Raw genomic sequence first — 25,027 nt, 5'->3', positions numbered from 1 at the left:
CATGGGGTAGGTGGGGTGTGGCGGGGCGCGGGAGGGCGGGGACGGGGCGGCTCGCTCGGTACCGGCGCCCCGTCTCCGCTCCGCTCCGTCGGTGCGGCTGGAGCCCGCCCGGTGCGCAGAGCCGGGCGTGGAGGGTGCGGGGCATCACCGGGAGCCGCCCGTCCCGGGAGGAGGAGGATGATGGGGATGATGGTGATGGAGATGGAGAGGCCGGGCCGCGGCGCCCCGACGTGCCCCAGGGGCTCGGGGGGGGGGCCGGTACCGGCCGCCCGCCGCGGGCGGTACTCGCTCTGTTCCTCCGCCCGGAGCCCCTCGCCCACTGCCGCCGCTCCCGGGGCAGCGGCTGGGAGGGACGCGATCGCTGCCGCCGCGCGTTGCCGCCGCCCCCGGGGCTGTCACCGCAACCCCCCCGAGGCCCCCGGCCCGGTCCGGCCGCTGCTGGCCGGCGGCTGCTGGGGGGCGGCGGGGTCCAGCGGCCCGGGCGCTCCGGAGCGCCGCAAGCACGGCCCGCAGCCCGCAGCCCCCCGGCTGCGCCTTCACCGGCGTCTTCCCCATCCTCGGGGAGACGCCGACGGGACCGGGGAGGAAGAGACGGGGAGAACCGGGCGGAAACCGAAGCCAGGGAATCGCCGCCCGCTACCTGGAGCGGAGCTACAGCCCCGTGCCCTGCCCACAGTCCCGGCCTGGATCGGGAGGAATGGGGAACGTGCGGACCCCGGGCCCGGCCGCTCCGTTACCGGGGCAGCCCCGCGGCCCCCCGGTGTCCCCCGGCCCTCAGAGTCCCGTCGGGACGCCCCGGCCCTGCCCGGCCTTGCCCGGCCTTGCCCCCGCCGCCCAGCGGAACCCGAGGAGCCCCGGGCCGCCTTTGGGCGCTCCGTGCTCGGGGGAGTCCCCACCGGCCCTGCCCGGCGCCAGCTGCCCACTGCTGCCCGGGACCTCCCCCCTCTGAGTGCGGGCCCCCGGGGACATGCGGTGGCGGCGGGGCTGAATGCGGCAGAGGAGATGAGCAGCTCCTGTCCATCAAGCACCGGGGCTGCTTTCACAGCGCCTTTTTTTTTTTTTTTTTTTTGGCCCCCCCCCCCCCCCCCCAACCCCCGGCGGCCCCGCAAGCAGCCGGGCGGCCCCGGCCCCTCCAGCTCCGGGCACACGCCGCTGACCCCGGCCCGGGCTCCCCGCAGGCCCCGCTGGGTGCCCGAGCCCTTCCTCTCCCCCCCGGGGCGCTGCGACCCCCCCCGGTCCGAGGAGCAGCGAAACCGCCGGCGCTGCTTCCAGCGGGCTGCGGGCTCCAAACCTCCCCGGGGGGCACGCACCCGCCGGCGGGGACCCCTCGCCCCGGGGCGGCCGCTTCGCTTCCTTCCCCTCGTTATCGCCCCGTTATATTCGGGAATTCGCCCCGGGGCGTTTCGGAACGGAGCGGCCCCCCTGGCCCCATTCGACCAGGAAGAAAAAGGGCGAAAATAAAAAAATATATATTATATATATATATATTAAATCTAACACAGGAAAAAGTCCCGTTCAGCCAGCTGGGACTTGCATTTTCTCACCGCCGTTCCCGTCCCCATCGCCCGGTGACGGGACGGCCCGGGGGTTGCTGTTCGGGGATCACGGGGCTGTTCGGGGGTCGCCCTGCGGTCTGTCCCGGCCTCCCCCCGGGTCCCGCCGCGATTTTCCCCCGAGCAGAGCCGCGGAGAAACTTCCCGGGGCCGGCACGGGGAGCGGCGGAGGCGGCTCGGGGGGGGAGGCGGGGGGGACACCGGCGAACTACCCGGCGGCACCCGGCCTCCTCCCCTCCCCTCCTATTTTTTTTTTTCTTTTTTGGTTTTGTTTTATTTTTATTTTTTCCTTCGTTTTAAAACGCCCGAGCCGGGCACGGGGAGCGAGAGCCCGGCGACGCCAGGCTGCGGCCTCCCGGTCCCCGCGGGGGCTGCGGGCACCCCCGGCGCGTCCCCGGCCGCCCCCCGCAGCAGCGGGGCCGGAGCCGGCGGCTCTGCCCGGTGCCATGAGCAGCGGCTGCGGCGCTACGCGGACACGGAGGCATCGCAGGGCGGCTTCCTTCCGCCGTGTAACGGCCCCGTGCCAGCAGCCCGGCGCTGGTCTGCTGGAGGGAGCTCGGCAGAGGTGTTTGAGCCGAGGGGTGCTCCTATCGAAGGCTGCTCCTCCCCAGGGGTGCTCCTGCCGGAGACCTCTCCCCTACCCCGCCGTGCCGGATCGCTGCCGAGGGCAAACACGGTCCGGCCGCCCCGCTCCGGCCCCTTCCCGTCGGGCTCCGACCCCTCGGCACGCCGCTGCCTGCTGTCGGTGCCGCCCGAGGCTCCCGCGCTGCTTATGGCAAATACGGTTAATAAATCATTCCGGACCCGAGTGCGCGTCTCAGCGATAGCTGCCGCGGAGCGCCCGGGGTCGGATGGGGACCGAGCCCCGGGAATGGGTCCCGAGCCCCGGGGAATGGGTCCCGAGCCCCGGGGAATGGGTCCCGAGCCCCGGCGGTGCCGTGGGGCCGGGGGTCCCGGCGGGACCGGCTGCCGGGGAGCGGGCGGGCGGCAGCTGAGCGGGCTTGTGCGGGCTGCCGGCCAGAGAAAGGGCAGATAAAAGGCGAATAACAGAGAAAAGAAAGAAAAGTAAAGAGGTGGCGGGGACGGGGAGGGGGAGACTATAAAAAAAGAGGGTGAAACAAACCCCAGGAGGACGCCCCGATCCCAGCTCATCCATCTTCATTGTCTCCGTGTGTGCAAAAGCAACTCCGGTATAAGGAAAAGCCACTATCAAAGCCATGGCTTTATTTTATATCCTATAGATCAGGAGGGAGGCAAAGCTTTATTTTCGCCCAGAGACAGATATTTTATTTCTCTCTTACGGTTTTATGTGTGAGAGATGTCAAAAAGGTAAAATAGATTGCTAATGCATAGGCAAAACGAAGCTGTTTTGGCATGCTCTGTGTCATGAGGTCTCCCAGGGAGAGCAGGCTGGGGATTTAGGGCTGATGGGAGACTCGGGGGGATTTCTGCTAAAACATCGCTCTTCATAAATTCAGCCGCGTGGTCAGCCCGGCGGGGAGAAGGCGGTGGGAAGGGAAGGAGGGAAGGAAGAGAAGGACGGGAAGGAAGGGAAGGAGGGAAGAAGGGCAGGAAGGGCCGGAGCGGGGAGCGGTGGCTCGGGGCCGTTCTCCCGGCGGAGCAGCGGCTCCCGGCGCCGGGGCCCCCCTCGGGGCGCGCCCGCAGCTCCGTGCGCGCCCCCGGCGCTGCCCCTCGGGGCTGGGGAGCGGGGGTCCGGGGGTCGGGGGTCCGGGGGCCGCCCCGGCTGCGAAGGGTGCGTTGTGGGCGACCTTCCGCGGCGGTAAAATCCTTCGCCCCGGGCTGCAGCGCTTCTCCCACTTTGTGACCCCGGGGATTTCCTCGGCGCGTTAAGTTCAGGGCTCGGAAGCTCGAGGCCATTACTCACGCAGGCACTCCCACCGCCGCCGCTCTCACCACCTATTTTATCGGTTGACTTCTGGCTGAAATTCACCTTACGGCAAGCGACGGCTGCCAGCAGCGCGCCACCCGCTCCCTGAGCCCCGGCTGCGGGACGGCCGCGAGGTAAACAAAAAAAACAAACAAACAAAAAATTAAAAAAAAAGGAAAAAAGAAAATCAGCAAAGCAAGGCGCAATTCTTTAGCGAATTAATCGTTTCGGTAAACCGGAATCGTCTCGCCTCTCCAGGCTCGGCGGGGCCGTGTCGCTCCATGCTCTCCATCTCCGACCGTCCCCGGGAGCGGGCCGGGTCCCGCCGGGGGCACCGCGCTCGGCCGGCCCCGGGGCTCCCCCCGGCTCCCGGGGCTCCCCCCGGCCCCGCTCCTGCCGCCGCTCAGGGCCGGGGCCGGCGTCGGGTCCCCGCAGCCGCGGTACCGGAGATGGGGGGTGCACAGCGCGTTGTGGGGGGCACCAGCAGAAGGTGGCCTCGGGCTGCCAAGCAATGAATGGGTCGGAGCAAATCGGCTGTCCCGGTAAAACGCGGGGACGCCGCCTCTGCACCGCCAGCGGGGCGCCGCTGCCCCCTGCCTACCTGCGGCGGGTGCAGGAGCAGCCCCAGCCCTGTCCCCGTCCCTGTCCCGAGCCCCGCAGCCCGGCTCCCCCGGCTGCTGGTGGAAAGGAGCCCGGCCCCGGGCCGTATTTGTATCTGCCTGCTTAGTCCCGGCCTCTGATGAATCTTCTATATATAGGTTCCGTAATTTGATGCCGCGTTCCTATACAACATCCTATGTCACACCGCGTTTGGAGAGGCTTCATTTCAAGGCTTACGGGATGGGGATGCTCTGCCCAGGGAGCCCCCTCCCGCCCCACCGCAGGCAGCCCCCGGCTGCCCGGCCACAGGCGTCACAGGTGGAGCCGGGACAGGGGCAGGGGCTGCGGGGGGGCGATCAGAGAGGTCACCGGCATGCTCCAGACAGAGCTCGTTAACACCGCTCAGTCCCGCACCGCTCATGACAGCCAAACTCCTAACTGGGCATCTGATTCCTACAGGGTCAACTTTGTATTGGCATGAAACTGGAGCCTTGAGGTAAGATGTGGCCAAACGTATGATTTTATAAAAAAAAATGCACACTTTAAAACTGTGATATTGGCTCACTGCACAGCCAGAAGTGATGTGCCAAGTTCGGCTGTGCGCATATGCGGCTTAACACTAGCAAGGCTGTGGCATGCACAGCCACAGTCCCATTACTCTGAAACTCATCAATATACAGTCCTCAAGATGCAAAACAACAGACCCATTTGTCCTAGCGTGTGAAATTTCACTAATTTCAGCTATTTTTTCCAGTAGAAGCCGAGGAACAGCTCAGTTCCCGTGAGGGCCCTGCCCGAGGATGCTCTGCTGTCCTGCGTGCCACTGCCCCGCGCAGGATGAGCCCCTTGCACGGGGCACAGCCACTCCCCAGCCTTGCCAAGGACCAGTTTCTATGGTCATAAACTCCCTTTGAAAACCTCAAATTGTTCTAAAATTAATTCCTTGTGTCATTGTCACACACGGCACAGCCGGGCTGGTGAGAGGTAAGGGCATGGGGAGCAGGGCACGGGCTGGGAGCAGCTCCGTGGGGTCACCCCACAGCGGGATGGGCACACCCCGCGTCTCCCAGCTCCCGCTTGGATGCGCTGCACCCACCGGCTGCGCTGCTTTCCGCTCCCTTCCCTACCTTGAGGGCAAACAACACCCAGCCCCAGCCCCGATGCCTTGCGGGGCTGCTGCAGGGCTGAGCCTGGTGAGGCCGTCTCGCACCGCCTGTCCCGCAGGCACCGTCCCACGGTGGCATTTCAATTCCAAAGTGACAAAAATGTAGTGTGAAAGGCTGCTCGCACCCGCTTTGTTATGCCCCGGCCCAAACTGGCCGTTTTCCTGTTCGGCACCTGAGATGTTTGTGCAGCTCCTGGCAGCGGGTGTTACCGCCGCGAGCTGAGCCTCGCACGCCAGCTGCTCGCAGGAGCACGCGGGGCTGTGTGAACACGACCAGCCCGACCCCGCTGCTCCCCCGACGGACGACCTCGCACAACTCACCGCTGGGTTTGTCACTCGTGCGGTGCCGGGACGGAGCGCTGCCATCGGCCAGGTCCCCGCGTGCCGTCACGGCATCTCTGCACCCACAGCTGCAGGGAGCAGAGGCTGAGGCACCCGACCCCAACCACCACGTCTGAATGTGCAGCGATGTCCAGGCCCAGAAATTCTGAGCCTGCAGCACTTCCCACCAATGTGCTTTTCTAGCTGTTGAAATAAAATCTTCGTTGCTCTAATTAGTTCGTATTTGTAAAGTCTTTAAGATTCCTGAATAAAGGGCAGAACGAAACTCGCATGGCTGTTAGATAAGTGTGCTAATAATAATGACGCTGGCTGGTGAGAAGACATCACTCCTAATGATGTATGATTTATTTCCTTAAGGGTGTGCTAATAAACAAAACCCATTTAAAAAATCTGGCACATTTATTCCGCATACGTTCGCGGATCGAGCAAGTTCCCCAGCAGGGCGGGCCTCCTGGTCCTCCCCCACCGAAACTCCTCACTGACGCTCGCAGCGCCAGGCAGGTGATTACCGGGGTCAGCACTTGTTCCACCTGCACCCTCACCATCAAAATCCAGCGCCCTTGTCCCAGCCCGTGGGCAGCCAGAGGCACCCCACAGGATGGCCTCGGGCCTGCGAAGGAGCTTGGGCATTCGCCCTCGTGCTGAGCTCCGCATGGATTATGTGGAGTCCCGGGGCTATTGCACACGGCCGGGCCAAGCTGAACCGACACCAAATGCTGTGTCTGTTCGCTGTTGCCAGTTCTGTTGAAACAAAAAAAAACACCACCAAAATCAAAAAAGCAGAGAACGTGCTCCACAAGATGCCCTACGGCCACCAGCCCCACCACGCCGCAGCTCAATGGGCAAGCAGGAGGAGAAGAAACGGACGGGAGCCAGCGAGGGGGCAGGAGGAGACCCCTGCCCGCCCTGGGACGAGCGATGGTGGCGGTGGGCATCGCCCAAGATGCCTCCGTGCGAGGGGCGCGACTCGACCCCAGGTCCGGCAGCGCGGCACGCACACAGAACCAAGATTACATTTAACTGTAGAAATCCCAGTATCAGGACTAAAACTAACCTCCGATAGGAAGGCATCTGAAAACCTGCGCGTCCCTCGCTGCCTTTAGTTGTTGCGGTTTATTTGTGGCTGAAAAATCACCTCAACTCTCGAGTTCCATGTGAAAACAAAAAACATAGTTAAAACATCTACGGAATGGTCACGCAACCTAAGTATATGCATTAGATGTTAAACCTTCTATCAGAGAGCTCAGCTGGATTTTTTTTTTTCAAATCTGCAAAATATAATTAAATTGGTGTTGGTAAAAAAAAATAGCCCAGTCCAAGCCCCTTATAAGGATATTTCAGACATGCTGAGGTTCCTTTTCCATAAATGTTAAGCAGACATCTGTAAACATAATTGGAATTTACTGCACACGTGAATAACTGCATATAAATTAGCCCGAATCGTCGGGGTTTAAGAAAGGGCTGCGGGTCCCCCCCCTTGTCGATAAGACGGTGCCGTTCGCAGCGCGCATCCCAGCTCAATTCCAAATGTCAGTTTTCTACATTTTCATTTTTTTTTGCATAGCTGTTGCCTTGTTACATTTATCATAAAGCCTCTGTAGGTGAGACATTCCGCTGAATTCTGTACATTTCCAGGTTTGTTTACTGGGCTGATAGTTACTCTTTTGGAAAAGGCAGAGTGGGATTGTCAGGGGCTGCTCCGTGTTAACGCGAGGGACCTGGGCACCTGCGGAGGCTGAGCGAGCCCCCCTCCAGCTCAGCGTTCCCCATTTTTCAAGCACTGTGACTTGTCCTGGGAGCCTCCCCCCCCCTCCGTCCTGCCCCCTGCTCCTCCTCCCCGTCCTGGTACAGCTCCAATCGCCCCGAACTGGCAGGGGGCAGAGCTGGGGGGGCACCGCAGCCGCTGAGACTTGATTGAGTCAGGCACGAAGAGAGGTGTCCAGACACGAAACCCCGTTAAAACGAGGATTACTTCTGATTTGGCTTGAGTCAATCAGGAGCGGGATTTACACAGAGCCGCATCGTGCAGAAGCGCGATTTTATGCAGATTTATTGAAAACAAAGGGTTGAGCCCACTTCGAGAGGCACGCCAAATCCCAGCTAACATCCGCCTGGCTTTAGTCGGCAAACCCGGGGGAGGCACCTCCACCAGCCCCGGTGGCTGCAGGTGAGCAGCAGCCCAAAGCCTCCAGGCTCGAGGTGTTCGCGCACCTGCTCCCGGCCCTGCAGCGAGACCATGGAGAATCCCTCCTGCCCAGCCGAGGCTGTGGCCCGGGTCCCAAATCTGTGGGATTTCAGGGAAAGCTGCGCCCCGCTGCCCGAGCCCGGAGCTCTGGGCTGGAGGAGCCAAGGCCACGGGTAGTGGAGCCGCGTGGAGCTCACCCGCACCCGGCCGCGGGCTGCACGATGTTGGCAGACGAGACCCGATGCAACGCCACGTCCATTTCGCCTCCCCGTCGCACGAAGCATTGGTTCTGCAGCAGCAGAAGTGACAGCAGCCTGCGTTTCAAGTCGCGAGCCTCTCGGCACCGCAATTAACACGAGGCTCATCAGCACGCTGCAAGCCTGACGCGGGCGGAGGACACCCCAGTGGCTGGCACGAGCACGGGGCCCAGCCTGCTCTGTGTCCCACCAGCCTGTCCCCGGCCCCTGCCCTGCCCGGCTGCGGGCTCCCCAGGGAGGCTGGCAGCAATGTGTGACCAGTACGGATGACCCGAGCTTAACCTTGCTCCGTGCCCCCGTTTGATGGGGACGGGAGGTGACAGATGTGGCAGCCTGCCCCGAGCACCAAACTGCCCGACTTTGGGGCTGGAGCAGCCGAAATGGAAGGGGGGGAGGGACCTGGAACGGGTCCCCTCCGGTGCGCCCAGCCCCAGGAGGGGGCTCTTTGGGGGAACAAAGCTGCGGTACCTCACTGAAAAAAAGACCAAAAATAAGCAAAAATAGAATCAAAAACCTTTTTTCCTTTGCATAAGAAAGATTTTGGATTCATCCAGGTGCCTCAACTCCTTGTCGGGCAGCCCCACGTTCCCGTGAGCTGCCGTCCTGCTGCAGGAGGGGACGATGCCTCCCCCAGCGGCACTCAGCCTGGGGACGCTGCCCAGTTGCGGTGCCCCCGGGACGCGTGGCCCAGGCCCCCCGGTGCAGCACGGTGCCCACCGGGTGACTCAAAATTATCAACCAGGCTTTTTTTTTTTTTTTTTTCTTCCCTGGGCCAGTCCAATTACTTCAAGCACACCTACTGGATTTTAGTGTCAGAGAGATTTTCTCTCTCTCCCAAGTTGTTTTCGCTTAAAAAAAATAAAATAAAATCCAGGCGCACCACGCAGAATAATAAGCAGGCGCACTACTTAGGCATAGAATGACCCGAAATTTCTCCGAGGAAACATATTTTTCACTGAAAAATACTGGAAAAATCTGTATGAAAGTTTTTCCTTGACATTTTCTTGTTTTAGAGGGAACAGGAGAGCAATTTTTCCCCATCACTTTCATAGTTTGTTATTTTTCTTCCCTCCCTCAGCTCATCCCTGAGAGTTTCCCCCAGGATGCCCAACCGCACGGGAGGAGGAACGGCGGTGGGACGGAGGGGGGAGGCACAAAAGCGCATCTCAACACGGAGCAGGAACCAATGCCCTTGCGGGCCCCCCCCCCGATCCTTTCCAAATAAATAGAAAAATGTTTGAATTCTCCGAGCTGACCAAGCCAACCCCGTCTGTAACGCCTTCTCAGTGAAGGAAGGTCTCTCAGCCTGTATAAGGCCTTTTTTGTCCTTATGCTCTTTATGTTCTTGCTTTTTTGTGCTGAGCGGCACCGGGCAGCGCGGGGGCTGCCCCTGAACCTCGGCTCCCTCCCGTGGTTTTCCTCGGCTTCCCCCCGTGCAGCTCATCCGGACGGGTGCCACGTCCGCTGCCGGCCTTTACGGCAGGGCTCTGCTACAAACACGGGGCTCTCGCAGTCGTGAGAACCGGGGGCACAGGCTGGAGTTCCCATCGCATCCGATGGGACCCCAGCACGCCTCCCGGTTGGAAGCGGCAGCGTTTAATTGAGTTAGGGCTGATTTGGGGGGAATCCTGGTGGAGCAGGGACGCAGGCAATGCAGCGTGGTGCAGCCCCTGCCTGGCGGTGGCAGGCGGCCGCGACACGCTCCCGGGGGTGAGCCAGAAACCTGAGCCTGCCAGTTGCTTTTGTCCGGGTTTTTCACGCCATCCCGCTAACCAAATGTTGTGCCAAGCAGCCCGTCTCATCTAAATACACGGGGTTATCTATTGCAATGCCGCAATATTTATTACATTGATTTCGCCTTAACTGCTTTGTAAATCATAGCAGAAATAATGGCCTTCCAACTGAGAGTCATATGCCGCAATCAACCAACAGAAAGTCAAGATTGTAATTTAAAATACGTATTAAACAGTCCTTATGCCAACATCTCGTTTAAATTAAGAGATGGGACATGATTCAAATAACAAGGCCCCACCAAAGACCGTTTTTCCTAGCAAGGAATCTCTCCTACCACTTCCTAGGCCAGGGCCCTAGGAGGGGACGCAAGGGCGCGGGGCAGCAGAGCCGGCCCTACAAGGCTGGAAGCGGGATTTGATGCCAGGTTTCCCACAGGGAAGGTTGGGCCCAGCCTGGTGCTGTTCTGGGGGGGCTCCAGCGTGAGCCCACCTCTGCCCACCCCAGCGGCAGAGCTGGGCCCAGCCACGTCCTGGGGCCGGCGCCAACCTCCCCGCGGCCCCGTCTGTCACATCCCACCCCCCGACAAGCCCCTGCTGCTCTGCCGCCCCCAGCACGTGCTTCGGCCGAGCTTCTCCCCCTGCGCCAGCCCCTCTGTATTTGGGGAGCGTTCCCTCAGCTCTGCTACAATTTGTTGCCATCCCCCTGAGCTGAAGCAGCGCCACTACGAAAAGCACCGCGCGCACCCAGCCGCCCGCTGCCACCTCGCCGGGCTGCACAAAGCCAGGGGACGAAGCACGTGGATGTCCAAGCCCCGGAGCCCTCCCTGCCCGCAGCCGGCAGCCCCTCGCTCCCTGGAGGCCCTCGGACGCCGCCTCCAGCCCACGCGGTGCAGGGGGAGACATCCCGGACACGCCGGGGTCCGCAGCCCAGCGCTGCGCAGGGATCAGCGGGGTCCGCGAGCACGGTTCTCGTAACAGACCGCAGTGTTCTGCTATTTATGAAGCCTCCTTTCAATAATTATCACGCTGCTACATTGGTGAGTTTCTTGACAAGTTATTAAATCATAATTTCTAATTTAAATGCCAGCTTTTGGCGTGCATGCCTGCTCAGGATAAGCTCATTTTCATTTTTATTAAACATCACCTATTAAACACAAGAAGAATTTTCTCTGGAATAACAGAAAACACCACAGGTGCCTTATTCCCCAGCTCTCGTTGTAATGGCTTCAAATAATTCCCCAAACACGTAAGCACAACAAGGAGCCAGGCCTGTGGGTAGCTGTGCAGAGACGCACGGATGCTTTTTGGGGCCAGTAGCATGCAAACAACACACCAACACCTTCCCTTCAGCTTTTCCCCTTGCCAGCCCTTGGCCGTGAGCAGCCGCACAGCCGGAGGCTCTGCCACAAAGCAGCTCCCTCGTGCAGAGCCAACGAGCTCTTAGACAAAAACGATGCAAGCCGGGATGTCCGAGCTGGACACCGGAGCACCCAACTTCAGGAGGCGTTTTGGAGGCTCGCAGCACGGCAGTCACACTCCAGTGCCACCCAGTCCTTGGCTTTTCAAGCAGATGGCCAATTAATTAAGCTCGTTTGGTGGCCATGTGCTGTATGCCTGGCCCTGGGCTCAGCGTCCGAGCCGTGCTCCCCGTGCCGCAGGGGCAGCTGCAGCGGCGCTGCTGGCTCCGAGCCCCCAGGCACCTCTCAGCCCTGCTGAACTCCTGGGGCAAGAGGTCTGGAGGGCCACAAACCGTGCAAAAACGGGAGCAGGCAGCAGTTTTTATCTGAGAACAGGAAGGAGAAGGAAAAGGATAACGTCAGTCCAAGAGAGATGGGGCAGGAGGACGTCCAGCGCCTGCCCTCAGGGCGCGGGGCCGTGCGGGATCCCTCTGCCGGGCTGGGGGTTTGCTATGATCCCGGCACACCTTGGGGCTGGTGGGGAAAGGAACTCCCCCCGTCCCCCAGATGATTTCTATCTCCAGACTATCAGACTGATTGGTTAAATAAATCATCCTTACCTGAAGATAATCCATTTACGCTTTTTAATTAAACACAATTATGACAATTTGTTCTGCTGCCTGCTAGACCGCGTGCGCAATCTGAGCCAGGGGCCAGAAACTTCTGTGGCCGTGATTCCCTCGGGGCCAAGGCAGGAGCAGAGAAGTACCCAACGCAGGCTTTGTGTTGGTGGTGCTAACGATCGGCTGGGAGAAAATAAAACCAAGGGGGCGCTGGGAATTAGATCAGGTGCTTGGTGTCCTGGGCTGCTCCTGTGCCAGGTGAGATGGGGGCAGCCCGGCTGATGTCCTTGGGGCCAGAAGCAGGATGTGACCCACCTGGCGCGGGCTGGGGTCCCTCTGCGCTCCCCGTAGGCACTGAAGGAGCTCGATTTCGGGGCTGCATCCCCCCATCCCCAGCCGAACGCAAGGGGAGGACCAGGTGCAAACGCCAGCCTGGCAGTTTTCTTAAAACATCACAGAGTCCTTTTCACAGTCCAGCAAGATGGGAAAACACATCCCATTTATTTTGTCGAGGGCTTTTATTCAGATCAACGTTCCTTCGACTTGCTCGCCCAGAGTGAGAGACAAAATAAGACATAATGAGCCAGCTTAAATAGACGTTAGAGACCTCGCGGTTCTTTAGGAGCCTTCTGCAGCCCTTCTCCCCCTCCCCTTGGCACAACGAGCGCAAGTTCAACTGCGAGCGAGTACGGCAGACTATGTGCTGTTTGTTTTGGGTTCAATGGCATCTCATTTACACGTGTTAATTGCAACTAATTGGCACTAATTGGATGAACAGGAAACCCTCTGGGAGCACTCATACCTTTAATTTGTAGTAAATATCATTAATTAACATATGCTAATTAGAGCCAATTAACATTGATTAAGGGTTGCCAGCTACTTGGAAAGTACAACTCTCCACGTTGCATGAAGTCAGCACAAAATATGATGCACGCTCCAAGTCGGGCAGAGGAGGCGAGCAAGCAGCAGGCGGCATCTGGGCCGCACGCTCGCAGCCTCGCCGGGCGCGTGGGGCAGCCTCGGGCCTCGCTCTCCCTCCTGCCACGCCGCCGGGGACTGGTGCTGGGCGGCAGGGAGGCTGCGGGCTGCAGCAGGGGGTGAAGCAGCAGCAACGCCAGCAGCAGCAGCCTGGTGTGGACAAATGTGCCCTGCACCACGCAGAGCTCCCCGGGGTACCGGTGCCGGCACGGCCGGGCTTCGGGAAGTGCCGGTGCCTGGGGTGAGTGCAGGGCCCCGGCTGCAGAGGCTGCTGTGTGCTAATTATGAGCAAACAGAAGTAAGACAGCACCTGATAAGGGTGTTTTCCTAAAGGGTTGGTCCTTTCCGGCCCTACCTTCGCCATCCAGAGACCACTGATGGGTTGAGGTGGCAGCACCCGAGCCAGGGTCCAAGTTAGCGGTAGGACGGCGTCCGTCTGTTTGCTGTCACAGTCAGCAGAGACGAGCAACCCAGGGGCACCTGGACATGGACGAGCCCATCACAGGAGCCCAAGGTTCAAATCCCTCTCGTTTCCCTGAAGGTTTTGCACTGAAATTATTAACAACCTGTTTACTCTGCTGCTTACCGTTCCATTATCTGTTCAGACAACCGCTGATCGGTTTGTGGAGAAGGACAGGGAAAAAAAGCGCTTAATCTTAACGAACACCTGGGAGGAGACCTGATTCGGGCTGACAGCGGGGCTGCTTCTCCATTTGCATGTTTCTAAAAGGATTAGCTGAGAAAACAGAGGCTGGGGCTGAGGCATGGCAGGGAAGGATGCGCTGCGAATGCCTAGAATTGGGCCGTTTGGCTACAAAACAGGCTCTGGTGGAGGGGTGCAGGGCACGAGGGACAGGGCTGGGGCGAGCAGGGCTGCGGCCGCGCGTCCACGTGCGTCCCTCTGAGCTCCTGCAAATGCTGACTGTCCACAATTAGCTCTGCTTCTAACTGCAAACCAAGCCTATGATTTGAGGACTGTAATTAAAACAGTGTTTGAGGCCCCTTTCCAGCAAGTATTTTCACTGGTTGAAAGCAAGGGAGAAGGAAGTCTGAGCCCTTCCTCCTCCCAGTGCTCAAAATCCATCCCGGGCAGGGCCACGGAGCAGCGCCAGCCCCGAGCCGCTGGGAAAACCACGTCTGGGTGCCCCAAAACGGGCTGCGGAATTCCAGACAGCTGCAATCACAGGGGGCTTCTGAGAACCTGAAGAAATAGTTCTCATGAGTTCATCACAAACATCCATTGCAGGGAGCATCGCTGACACGTTTAATGCAGCACTGGGAAGCTGAGAAGCTGAAAAACCCAACAACATGCAAATACACACGGACACGGAGCCGGCCCCTTTGCGAAGATGCGCTCGATAATCCAATTGCTCTGTCCCACCTCTAATTACGCCGGGCCCACAATTCGGTGTTCTTAACCAGGGCTGCAAATCTGAGTTTACTGTATTTAGGAAGCGTTGTCAATAATGTTTACAGTGAATTAATTACCGGGGTGATTTTAATTTATTTTCATTAATTATAATCTTATTAACCAATTAATTAAATCCAAATACAGGATGCGACGCTGTTTGGTGGTTACACCCCGGTACGCAAACAAGCCGCGCAGTCAGGCTCGCGCTGAAGGCAGCTCGCAGCGGGAGGACGCGGGACACCCGGCCTGCCGGGGCCGCCTGCGGTGCTCCCCCGTCCCCGTCCCCCTGCCGTCCCCTCCCCGCGTGCCACCGGCCGGGTACAACACCGCAAGGGCAGAGCCCGGGGAGGTTTCGCTCCCCGGCCGCCCATTGCACTGCCGGGGACGTTGGGTTGGCGCCGACGTGCTGGGGAAGGGCAGGAGCGCTGGGAAGCGGTGAGTGGGGATCGCCTGGGAACAGAAAGCTGAAGGAACGGCTGAACCGCTCCGAATTCAGGATCTCTTTTTGTTTTACGACCGCCTTAGCATCCAGCTCCACATGGATACGGCCCCCTTCAGCAAGCATTATGCACAGGATTTATGACAGATGTATACTGTTTACCGGGGTTTATGGTGATGTACGGTCTCTCTTCATCATTTGAGCAGTAAAGTATATTGTTCTGACCCTTCCGCTCCCTCCATTTGCCTACGACTCCAGCCACTTGATATTTTTCCAGTTCTGACATTTCAAACATGCAATGCCATATGTATTGCCACTTCCAGGTAATTATCACATAAAATTAGGCTAGTCTTGTACATGAAACTAGCAATTAGCCAAGGATTGAAGGTCAAAGAGATCTCATTTATAGAGTCTCTAACAAAATGTTAAGTGTAAATGTGTGTCAGATGGTCCAGGATGCCGGATTATATGGGGTCATGACAACGGGGCTGAAGTGTCATCAAGCACGATGTAACCAGTCTGTTGGGCACAGCAGTACAATCTGGGACTTATCTCCCTCCGCCTTATCAGACCCTGTGCTAAATCTAGGACACGGCCTTAGAGGAGTTTCTGCAAAAGCAGGAAAATTAATGCAGCCCATTGTTTTCCTTGCGAGGACTTTTAAAGCGCCACTCCAGGAGCCGTGCCTGACACGCCGGGCCTCCCTTTCCCCCGTCCCTGGAGGCTGCCAGCTTTTTGCTTCTCCCCCTGCTGCGTGCCGGGGTCCGGCTCGTGCTGCGCTAAGGCAGGGCTGGGGCCCCACAGCCCCGGTGGTTCTCCAGGCAATACAAGGAGAGGCAAAAGCACCCCTGCTTTACCTGAGCACGGTGCGGGTGCCTTCCTGATCGCAACCGAAGCAGCGCAGGCAGGCACGTGGCACGACCGATGCACGGCACGGCCGCGTGTCCTCGTGTTTTCTCCCTTTCCAACAGCAATGGTGAAGGGACGAGGGCTGCTTGTTGCACCGGCGCAGCCGAGCCGGCGTGGTTACTCCAGCCCCACGCGCCATTTCGCCACCGAACTGGCAGGGACGTGCCCAGGGCCTCGAGCGGGCACCGCGGCGGCTCCGTCCTCGCAGCCCGGGTCGCCGCGGCACTTAGCTAAATTATATAACTGCAAACAAAGTGTGACAGCTTTATTTGCAATTATACTGCATTTAAAGGAACAAGATGAGCTTAATGAGTTAATAAAGTGGCTGCCTGTCAAAGCGGGGCCGCGCTGCATCGCTCGCAGGTCCGGCGGGGCTCATGCATATGCAGGGCGCGAGGTGCCCCGGCCATGGCAACGCGCAGGTAGCGGCCCCGGCCAGCTGCCCCCGTCCCAGAAGACTTGTGTGAAGTGAAGACTTGTGAGAAGCCAGCATTTTGTCTCCGCACACTTGACAAAACAAAGACAACTCACTCCTCTGGTTTCATGCCACATTTTTTATTCATAAACAAGCTGTTGGCTGTAAAGACATGATAAAACTCGAGCTCAGAGGAGGCTGGCGAACATTTGAATGCAAATCCTCAGCTGCTACAAATCCGTCCTATTATTCAGCCGATTTTTTTTTTTTCCCCATTTTTGTCTTATGCTAAGCTAGGCAGGATCCCAACCAGAGATATGTGATAAACTCTGGTCAATGCAAAGAAAGGCACCGACATCAAAATGCAAGGGCTCGCCTGGGAGAGGGGAGGCAGCGAACAAAGGCGGCGGCGCTGCCGTGGCTCTCCTGCCCCAGCCGCGGGTTTCGCTCTCCGTGCACAACACTGCTCGCTGCCATCTTTTGTCACCTGCAGCTGCTCCTGGCCGTGCCCAGGTAGGTCGCTTGCAGAGGGTGTGAGTGGGAAACGGCCCGCGGCAGAGCCGGGAATGTCTGCAGCAAGGAGCCCGGCCAGACCCCACAGCACGGCCCCGAGCGGTGTCTGGCGGAGAACAGTGAAAAGACGCCGCGTGTTTTGTTCCAGGAGAGGAACGGCGATGCGTTGCTCTCCGTTTCTATCCCCAGACCTTTCAGTGAGACGTGCGTGTTGTAAAGATGCTCAGCCCCTTGCACTTGCAAACCTCCGAGCAGGAGCCGAGGCTCTTTGGCAGCCCATTTGGGCTCCCAAGCCCCTCGTCCGCACTGTTTTAGGCCCAGATGTTTCACGGAGCCCGGCTCTGGAGCTTTCTGCCACTGCCAGACCAAGCCAGAGCTGGCTCTGTCCCCCTGCAGAGGGCTGTGCCAGCAGCCACCGGCCTCACCTTGGCCACAGCAGGGAGGATTCCCTCGGGGAGAAGGAGGAAGTCAGAGGAGATACGGCGCAGGGTGATGAGCTTTGCATGACAATTGGGAAATAAAGAAAATAAAAGTTAGCGGGACTTCATTTGCATGAGAACACAAATGGAAAAAAAAGATTATTTCTTGCAGCCTCTATCAGATAAATTGTTTGGAGAGGAAAATGCAGCAGAGGTCAAGGGAGCGAGCAGGAGGGCTGGGAGGTCACTGAGGGCCAGGGTTTGCAGCTCTGGGTCCCGACTGATAGAGGAATTTGCATTTGTGGTGCAGTTCTGCAGCACGAGGACATCTGCTATCGCGGCGTTACAAGACACCGCGGATCCGCCACAGAAACCAAACAAGAAATCATTACCCCAATCAGCTTGCCTCCCCACAAAACAAATGTGACCTTTGCTGAGATTTTTCCCTTTTAAATGACCCCCCTGTCTAGCTCCCCAGCTGGGATCTCGGGACACAGAGCACCGACTGAGTTTGTTTAGGGTGGCACTAGTGGCACTGCTTTGCTTTCAGCGCGTCCGGCTGGCACCGCGGTGAGGTGGGGAACTGCTGCTGGAATCCCAGCCAAGCTGCTCGTCAGAAGCAAGTGACCCACCAAAACCAGCCTCTCCTTCCCCGAGACAAATCCCAAGGAGCAAACTTAGATTTTTACCAACGCTCTCATTACTCCCAAGCAGTTTCAGGGAACTCGTTTCTCCCTGGGGCCGCCTGCTAACCGAGCACCGCCCAGCACCGGGTGCGCTCCGTCGCAGCCACGGCTCTCGCCCCTCTCTGCTCCCCTTCCCGCTGTCCTGGGGGTGCCTCTACGCAACACGGCACGAACGGCAGCCCCCCGGGGGGGGTCCTGTGGATGCTGAGGCCAGGGATGAGGACAGGAACGAAGGGGACGGCGCCTGCCCGGCTCCTGCTTCCTCCCCGCCACTTTTGGCAAAGCCCAGGTCTGTGGCGCTCGCAGCGCGATCAATGCTGGGCCCGTGGCTGTGGACAAGAGGAGAGACTTAATTCTAATCTGTATTGACTGCTCACTTCTTTGTCTGCCAATTTGCATCACGGCCTTGTCTTAAACAATGATGTGGGCCTGGCAGGTTCTCTCACAGTAATCCATACCGGCGGGTCAAAATCTCGGAGCGCTCGTTAGAGCCCGTGCACGCGAGAGGCACGGTCAGCTACTGCAGAGATCCCGGGGTGCATCTGCCCCAGTATTTACCCACCTTCATCTCTAATCCGCTGAAACCCCCAGAACGCCTTCCCTTTTTAGCAGCAGACAGAGGCCACTGTTCTAGAGAATGTTTCCCCAAGCTTTTATTCTAAAATACTGTTACGCTGCCTCATGCCCAAGGGCAAAGCGAAGGGAGGAGGGTGATAAGGAGATGAAACTGCACGAAGGGAGAGGACTCAGTCTCTCCCCTCTTCCAGCACCCCGAGTAATGGCTTACGGAGCAGCCACAGCTTTTGTTGCATTTCAGGCTCAACTTCTGAGATGGAGAAAAAAAAATCTCTAAGAGTAATTTGGGAAAAACCCCTTGGAGTTCCCCCTACGCCCAGCCCCATGTCCACCAGGTGTGCCAGCTTTCTGTGCTGCCACGCTTTGGATGTGCAACCAAACCCAAATATCCTTCCAACGTTAAATCTCCCCTGGGCCCTGACCCCTGACGGCTCCAAAGGAACAGGGAGGGAAAAACCAAGTTAGAGGCTGACGGACCGACCGCTGCCCGCAGCGTGAGGGGCGCGGGGCAGGCGCTGCACGCCTGGCTCCCCGGTTTGGTAACGCGGCGTGCCAGCGGCCACGGCGATGGGCTGGGCACACGGACACGCCTCTGCAGCTCATTTCAGCTCTGCCAGCATCCATCCGCTTGCCAGCGAGGTTTAGCGAGCGGACAGGGGGAGGCGAGCGTGCGTGTACAAGCGTGTGCACCTCGCTGCATGCCCGCACCTTGCGTCCCCGCGCTGCCTCCTGACCCGCTCGGCTCTCCCCACGTTTCGGTTCCGATTTACGGCTGTCTGTGACCCTGGCGGCAGCGCTGCCCCACGCTCCGGCCAGAAAGCAGCGCCCGGACCACGACAGCTGCCCGCGGAGGTGATTTATGGGCAGCCCCCGGGGAGAGCCGCTGCACCAGATGGGCTGTCTGCCCCTCCGGCGGAGAGCTCAGGTGGTGGCCAGGCTGCTGCCCCGCCGCGTACCCGGCCGGTGAAGGGGGCCCGAGCCCTGCACGCGGGTTTTTGCTCTCAGGCGTTTAGGAAAACGAAGCATTCTGGCTCTGAACACACAAGCAGCACCGTGGGGCCCGATGCCCTAGTGAAATGCCTCGGGATGCTCGGGGGAGAGGTGCTGCACGAGCAGGGAGCAGCTCTGCCAGGCCAGGGTCCCTGGAGCAGCCCAGGGGTGGCACAGGGCCACGGGACAGGGCTGGTGGTGACCTCCCGAGAGCATGGGGCGAGCCCGGAGAAATACAAAATATGTAAAATAATGTTTTCCCAAGCTACAGTTTTCATAACTCCGGCGTGGAGAAATGCCCTGCTCATCCAGCAACCGTAGAAAATCTCGATTTCCCACATAAAAATATTAGTGGCTGGCTTAAAATATTAACATGTGGATCGCATTGCCCTCAGAAGCTGGGGGATCGGAGTTTAGCATCAGCAGTTAGACACAGATATGGAATTAGAAATGTAAGCGGTGGCTTTGCAGCCCTCGCTGCTGCGGCGGGGAGGGCAGGGGCTGGATGTTCGCAGGGAGGATTTTCTCCCCGCCGGCTGCCCCCCCGTGCCCCCCGTCCCCCAGCACCACGCCGAGCCCCTGGCACCGCTGGCATTCCGCAGCACGGGACGTGCCGGGCAGCGGGAGCCCACGGCAAAGGCGTGCGGGACGGGAGCACCGAGGAACGGGGCTGCAGCGAAGCACCACGCATCCTGAAGCACAGCCGGCCCTCCGGGCTGCAGCTCCCTCCTGCGGGGCCTGGGGCCCAGCCGCGTTCCCGTGCGGTGTCCTGCCCCCGCAGACGTGCCCGCGTGAAGGTGTCGGAGCCGCGCCGAGCCAGGCGGGGAAGTTGGGCGAGCGGAGCTGGGCAGAAGGTTAGTGCTGGAAACAAAAAAAGCGGACCGAATTATTATTCCACCCATAGCCTTCACAAGGAAAATAGAAGCAGCAGATTGAGGCCTGTTTTCATATTTGATAGGGAACCAGATAAATGGCAGGCAGCTTGCTCTGATAAGGCCTTGCTCTGGGCATAACCTCTTTCTCTGAAAGCCTCTTACTATGCATAGAGTCAGGCTATCTGTGCAGCTGCACCTTGACACAAATATATCTGCACCCAAGATGAACCAATTCCCCCAGAAATTACAGGAGTGGGATTGCATCTGGGGAAGGGGCCGCAGCCATGGCTTCGCCCGTCTCTTTTTTTAACGATACTTTTTTCCCCCAAGTAGCTTCTCAGCGAGCACTTTTTCCCTTTTCCTCCTTTTCCCTGCTGCCCTCAGGCTGCAGCGAGCTTCACCCCGTGTCCCTGTCCCCGTGCCAGGCAGGGGACACCGGGGACTCCTGTGTCACCCCCCTGTGCCACCCCCCTGCCCAGCCCGGCTGCCACAGTTCCCCCCAGCATTTCAGCGCGCCCGCCTCTTTGTGCCCAGTTATTTCAGGAAAGGGATCTCGGCTCCAAAGTCATCGGGGCCGGATTTTCTGCTGGCCCCCACGCAACTCGGAGGCCGTTCCCGTTTGTGTCCCACGACAGCCAGCTGCCTTCGTGTCCTCCGCGTCCTTGCAAGCAGAACCTCTGCCCTCCGGCACAAGCAGAAATGCCCGGAGCACCTCCAGCTCCCCGAGGAACCAGAGGAAACCCAGCTGCAGTTGTAAGGATTTGGGAGAGGTCCAAGCACACAGCCAGGCGAACCGAGCAGCTTACGGCCAGACCCGTCCTCATACACAAATAATATCCACCCCACCACCACCTCCTTTATTTATTTATTTATTTTTAACCAGAAGGGACTGTAAATTAGTTTCCCAGCTGCACAGCCACTTTAAAGACTTTATCCTCATGTTCTGTTTTGTGGTGACACGAGCTCTATCATCATAAGGAGAACAAATCAGCAATTAGTCTGCGAGAGGCACTGCCGCGGAGCAGAACAGCCCCCAGCGAGAGGGAGAGGGAATCCTTTACAATGAAAGGCCCCGGGAGAGCCGGGACCCGGACCTTGCGACGGTGATTGATGCCGGCACTGCAGAGACGCCCCGCACCTCCCTAGAAAATTAAAAGCCTATTTGGTACGGTCCTAACAACACGGCACATTGATATTGTCTCATTATCCATCAGCACGAGGTCCTCGTCGTCCCATTTGTACGGCGCTCAGGGAACAGAGCCACAGGACAAGCTCTCCTCGCCCATCCCAGAATACGCTTGGAAAACCCGAAAACGAAGGCTGGGCAGACCGAAAGCCCCGGCCCCTCTCCCCGCGCGCCAGCAGCGCCGTACGGATTTGTATCACGCCCGAAAGGTTCAGCGGGGGCTCTGCTGGCGGGCAGCCCGGTGCTGCTGGATGGGGCCCGCACGCGTCCTGGGAAGGAGCGGGATGGGCTGGGCAGGGCAAGGCAGGGCTGCTGGCCGCTGGCCACGGGGCCAGACCCGCTCGGGGCACCGCAGTGGCCGAGGTGCGAGGTCCCCCGCGAAGGGACGCCCGCAGGAGGGTGAAATGTTGGAGCTCGGGGGTTTCCCTGCCCCCGCTCCTTCCAAACTGGCATCTGTTACGTGTTTGGTTTGAGCAGCAGATGCCTGGCTGCGGCTGATGACAGCAGTAGTCTGCTAACAGATGCCACGTATCCAGCAACAGCCTTTGTCTGCCGGCAGCACCGAGCGCTGCTCTGCCTGCGGAGCTGCGGGGCCGGGGGCTGGTGGGCACCGAGCAGTGCCCGCGTGGCTTGTGGCCTGCAGGCTCCCCGCAAACCTCCGCAGGCGTCACCTGAGGAAAGCAAAGGCCTGATCCTGAGCCCGTGGCAGTCACAGGGGCTCTGAGGTGCTCAGGACCAGGCCCCAGGGCCACGAGCTGACCTCTAAAGCCCGCCCATGTCGTCCTTTTCATTCTCCCCAGCCCCACAGGGATGAGGCCGCTCGGACACCCGCGGTCCTGGGGCTCCGGCAGCTCTGGTGACGCCGGCTGAGGTTCTGTGCCTGTGTGCAGGGTGAAGGAGAGCCCCAGCTGCTGAGCAAGGTACCTGCTTGAGATCAAGCCTCTCCGGGAACACGGGAATCAACCACGGTGGCGAACTTCTGCGCTGCTTCAGGGAACATTTAAACAGCCAGGTTAACCCCTTTCCCCCCGATTAGTTAGTAAAAAAGGATTTCTCTTGGTGCCGAGTACTTGTTTTCACAAAAGCTAGCTTTCAGGGGTACTTGCAACCTCCTGATACAAACAGGGCTCCGGGACGGTCAGATTTTGGGGTGTCTTTCTATCCAGAGATCCAAGTTTATCCTCCCTGGGATTTCTGTGCCTTATGTGGAGAGCCCGGTGCAGGGCAATGTTCCCTGCCGGTTCTTACACATTATTTCTGAGAGGAGGCAAAGAAAATAGGATGGAGATATCAAAGGCACCGGACCTGTGATGTAGACCTGCTCCAGGCGTCCAAAGCACCTGCCCCGAGCAGCCTGCTCGCCCATGGCACAGCCGGGGAAGCCGAGGCACAGCCCAGCCCCTGCCACCCGCCCCAGCTCCTCCTCGTCGCCTGCATTTCCACCGCCCAGGAATTACTGCCCTGCCACGGAAGCCAGGCAAGGACAGCACTGCGAAGGGCCAAAAGGAGAGAGTTTTTAACCGCCATCGCAGGAGCCTACAGGATAATTAAACGACAAGCCTTATCAGACCCCACGGGGCACTTCCCACTGTATAACAGATTAAAAAACGTTTCCTTCCCAAAGAGAAAACAGCCGCTGATCCACCTTCAGCCGAATCTATTAGCCAACTCAGCTGAAACAAGTTCCGCATTTTTTAATTCGACCAGCTGATGCGGTCCCCGCCGTGTGATTTCCCCAGATGGCAGGAGCAGCTGGAACACAAACTCCTTCCCGGCAGCGCCGCCGCGGCCGCCCGCAGCCCGGGGGGACCAGGGGCTGGTCCCGGCGGGGAGGGATGGCACCGAGAGGGGTGCGAGCCCTTCCATGTGTCTTGCTCTGAAGCGAGCAAGCAAACAAGCAAACCGTCCTCTTTCACCGTCACTATCTCAGGAGGTTTTTGACCACAGAGATCGGGATGGCAGTTTTCTCGCTAGGCTCCGCGCCGTCCCTTGGCCCAGACCAGCTTCGCCCTGCCAGCTCGCGGGCCCGGGGACGCCAGCCCCCAGTCAGCTGTTTGCTCGGCGCCGGCTCCAAATGTGCATTTAATTGGGCACCTTTGCTCCCTCTCCCCCCTCCGCCTCCGCGGGCTGCCTGAATGCGGCGGGGAACAGCCTCCGATTCATCCGCCGCCACGTCGGGGCCCCCCCGCCCCGCACCCACAAAGGGGAGGTCATCCCCGTGTCAAGTGGGGTGTGGAGACCAGCTGAGGAGCTCGAGAGCTGAATTGTGCCAATTTGTGCAGCCAGCGCCCGCTGAAAAAACTCCTGATAGGGAGGCATGAGCCGGCATATGGTGCCTCACTCAAGAGGCTGTCATTCAGGGGACCGGCAAGTGATGGCTCTCTCCCGCTCCCTTTATGGCCTTTCACTCCCGGCGCCTTTCTGCTCTCCTCCTGCTGCTGCCGAGGGGCCTGGTGCCGGGAGGAGCGGGCGCTGTGTCCCCACCACGTGGGCTGCGCGCAGGGCAAGGCGAGGGGGCCGTGCCTGCTGTACCCCCCTGCTCTCCTCCTAACTCCTCTGGCAGCCCCGGGGGGTCAAGCACTTGCCTGTTCTGAGGGCTGTGTGTCTGTGCTCAGTTTCACCCTGGTTAATTCAAAAATGAATCCGTGGGACCGCCTGCGAACTGCCCATGCTGTCCTCCCCCCGCATGCGCCCTGATTTCGGAGCCCACCTCCCCGCTGGGCCCGCGGCCCTCGGCCAGGGCTTGTCCCCTCCTCGGCGCTGCCCTTTCAGGAGCAGAAAAGCTGTTGGCGTGAAAGAACTACCAAGAGCCACCACTTAGAGCCCCTTTCAGGAGCAGAAGGTTTTCAGCGCTCAGAGAAAGAGGGGTTTTGTTCTGCCTTTGATGTCTCTGTGGTCCGGGGCTCTCTGGTCTTTTCTCCCCGATTCCGAGCAGGCAGATATAATCACCTCCTTCCTCCCCGCCTCTATTCATCGACGCCTTTTAAACAAAATAACCACGCAATCCTCAGTTTGGGAACCAACCCCAAATTAGTGCCCGCATCGCCTTGGCCGGGGAGCTTTAATCAGGTGGCTGAGAGCCGGTTTGGAGCCGCCGCAGCCTCTCGGGGGGCTTTGAAGCACCCAGTGCTTGGTGTGGGCAGGGGGCGAGCGCAGGTGACGTCCCCGGACAGACCCCAGCGTTCCGGGCTCTGCCCTGCTCGGCCCCCACACCGACTTCCACCTTGCTTATCTGCACCTGGCATTCCGGAGAAGGGGACGAAAGGCACCTCCCTGTGAAGATGTCACTTCCACGTGTCCCATGCCACCCCATCGCAGCGCGCACTTGCCCCGCTCTCCCACTGCTGTAACAGCGACTTCATGAACTCTCCGGCCCCGTCTCACGAAACGCGCGGGCTGTGTCAGAACCCACCAGCAGGGAGGAGCCTCATGGACTTATTCCCGCTCTGCACCTCGCTCCGACAAAGCTGCGCTTGCCCCAAATACAGGACACGAGGATGCGGAGCCTCTAGCACACGCCTCATCCCCTCGGAGGCCGGCTGGGGTGGACGCAGGGGGACGACAGCGGCCGGCGAGGTGCAGGGATGCTGCGCGTTGCAGCACCGGGTCCCCCGTGGCCGCACGCACGCAGGAGCCCAAATCTCTCGGTGACCCCAGCGGCAGCCCCGCAAGGAGGGGATCCTGCTGCAAGCATCCGCTGGCCTGCTGCGAGCACCTTGAAGAGCAGACCCGCAGACATCACACGTGATGGAAACCCACAAGTTCCGTGCTGCCTCCCACCCACGAGACCCTGCTGCTGCAGTGTGGGGAGCTGTGGGGCTGCGGGCACGGCCACCCGCCCCCGAGGGGTCCCCGAGAGCGGGGCAGGGGCTGCGAGGCGGGGGCAC

General features: G+C 59.6%; 1 protein-coding gene and 1 long non-coding RNA gene across 2 annotated transcripts in view; both read right to left on the bottom strand.

Moving 5' to 3' along the window:
- LHX1 (LIM homeobox 1) overlaps nt 1-555 on the bottom strand; it is a 4,270-nt gene extending 3,715 nt beyond the window's left edge. The window contains exon 1 of the mRNA XM_035343441.1: nt 263-555. Coding sequence (XP_035199332.1) covers nt 263-555 — 293 coding nt within the window. The remainder of the gene's footprint in view (nt 1-262) is intronic.
- Nucleotides 556-5,672: 5,117 nt separating this feature from the next.
- Nucleotides 5,673-25,027, bottom strand: part of LOC118176403 — a 152,905-nt gene continuing 133,550 nt past the window's right edge. Inside the window, exon 3 of the long non-coding RNA XR_004755392.1 lies at nt 5,673-6,289. This is a non-coding gene — a long non-coding RNA (uncharacterized LOC118176403). The remainder of the gene's footprint in view (nt 6,290-25,027) is intronic.

The sequence above is a fragment of the Oxyura jamaicensis genome, chromosome 19 (genome assembly GCF_011077185.1).
Source record: "Oxyura jamaicensis isolate SHBP4307 breed ruddy duck chromosome 19, BPBGC_Ojam_1.0, whole genome shotgun sequence".
NCBI classification, from domain to species: Eukaryota; Metazoa; Chordata; class Aves; order Anseriformes; family Anatidae; genus Oxyura; species Oxyura jamaicensis.
The sequence above is the reverse complement of the archived record's forward strand: the minus strand, read 5'-3'. Positions and strand labels throughout refer to the sequence as shown.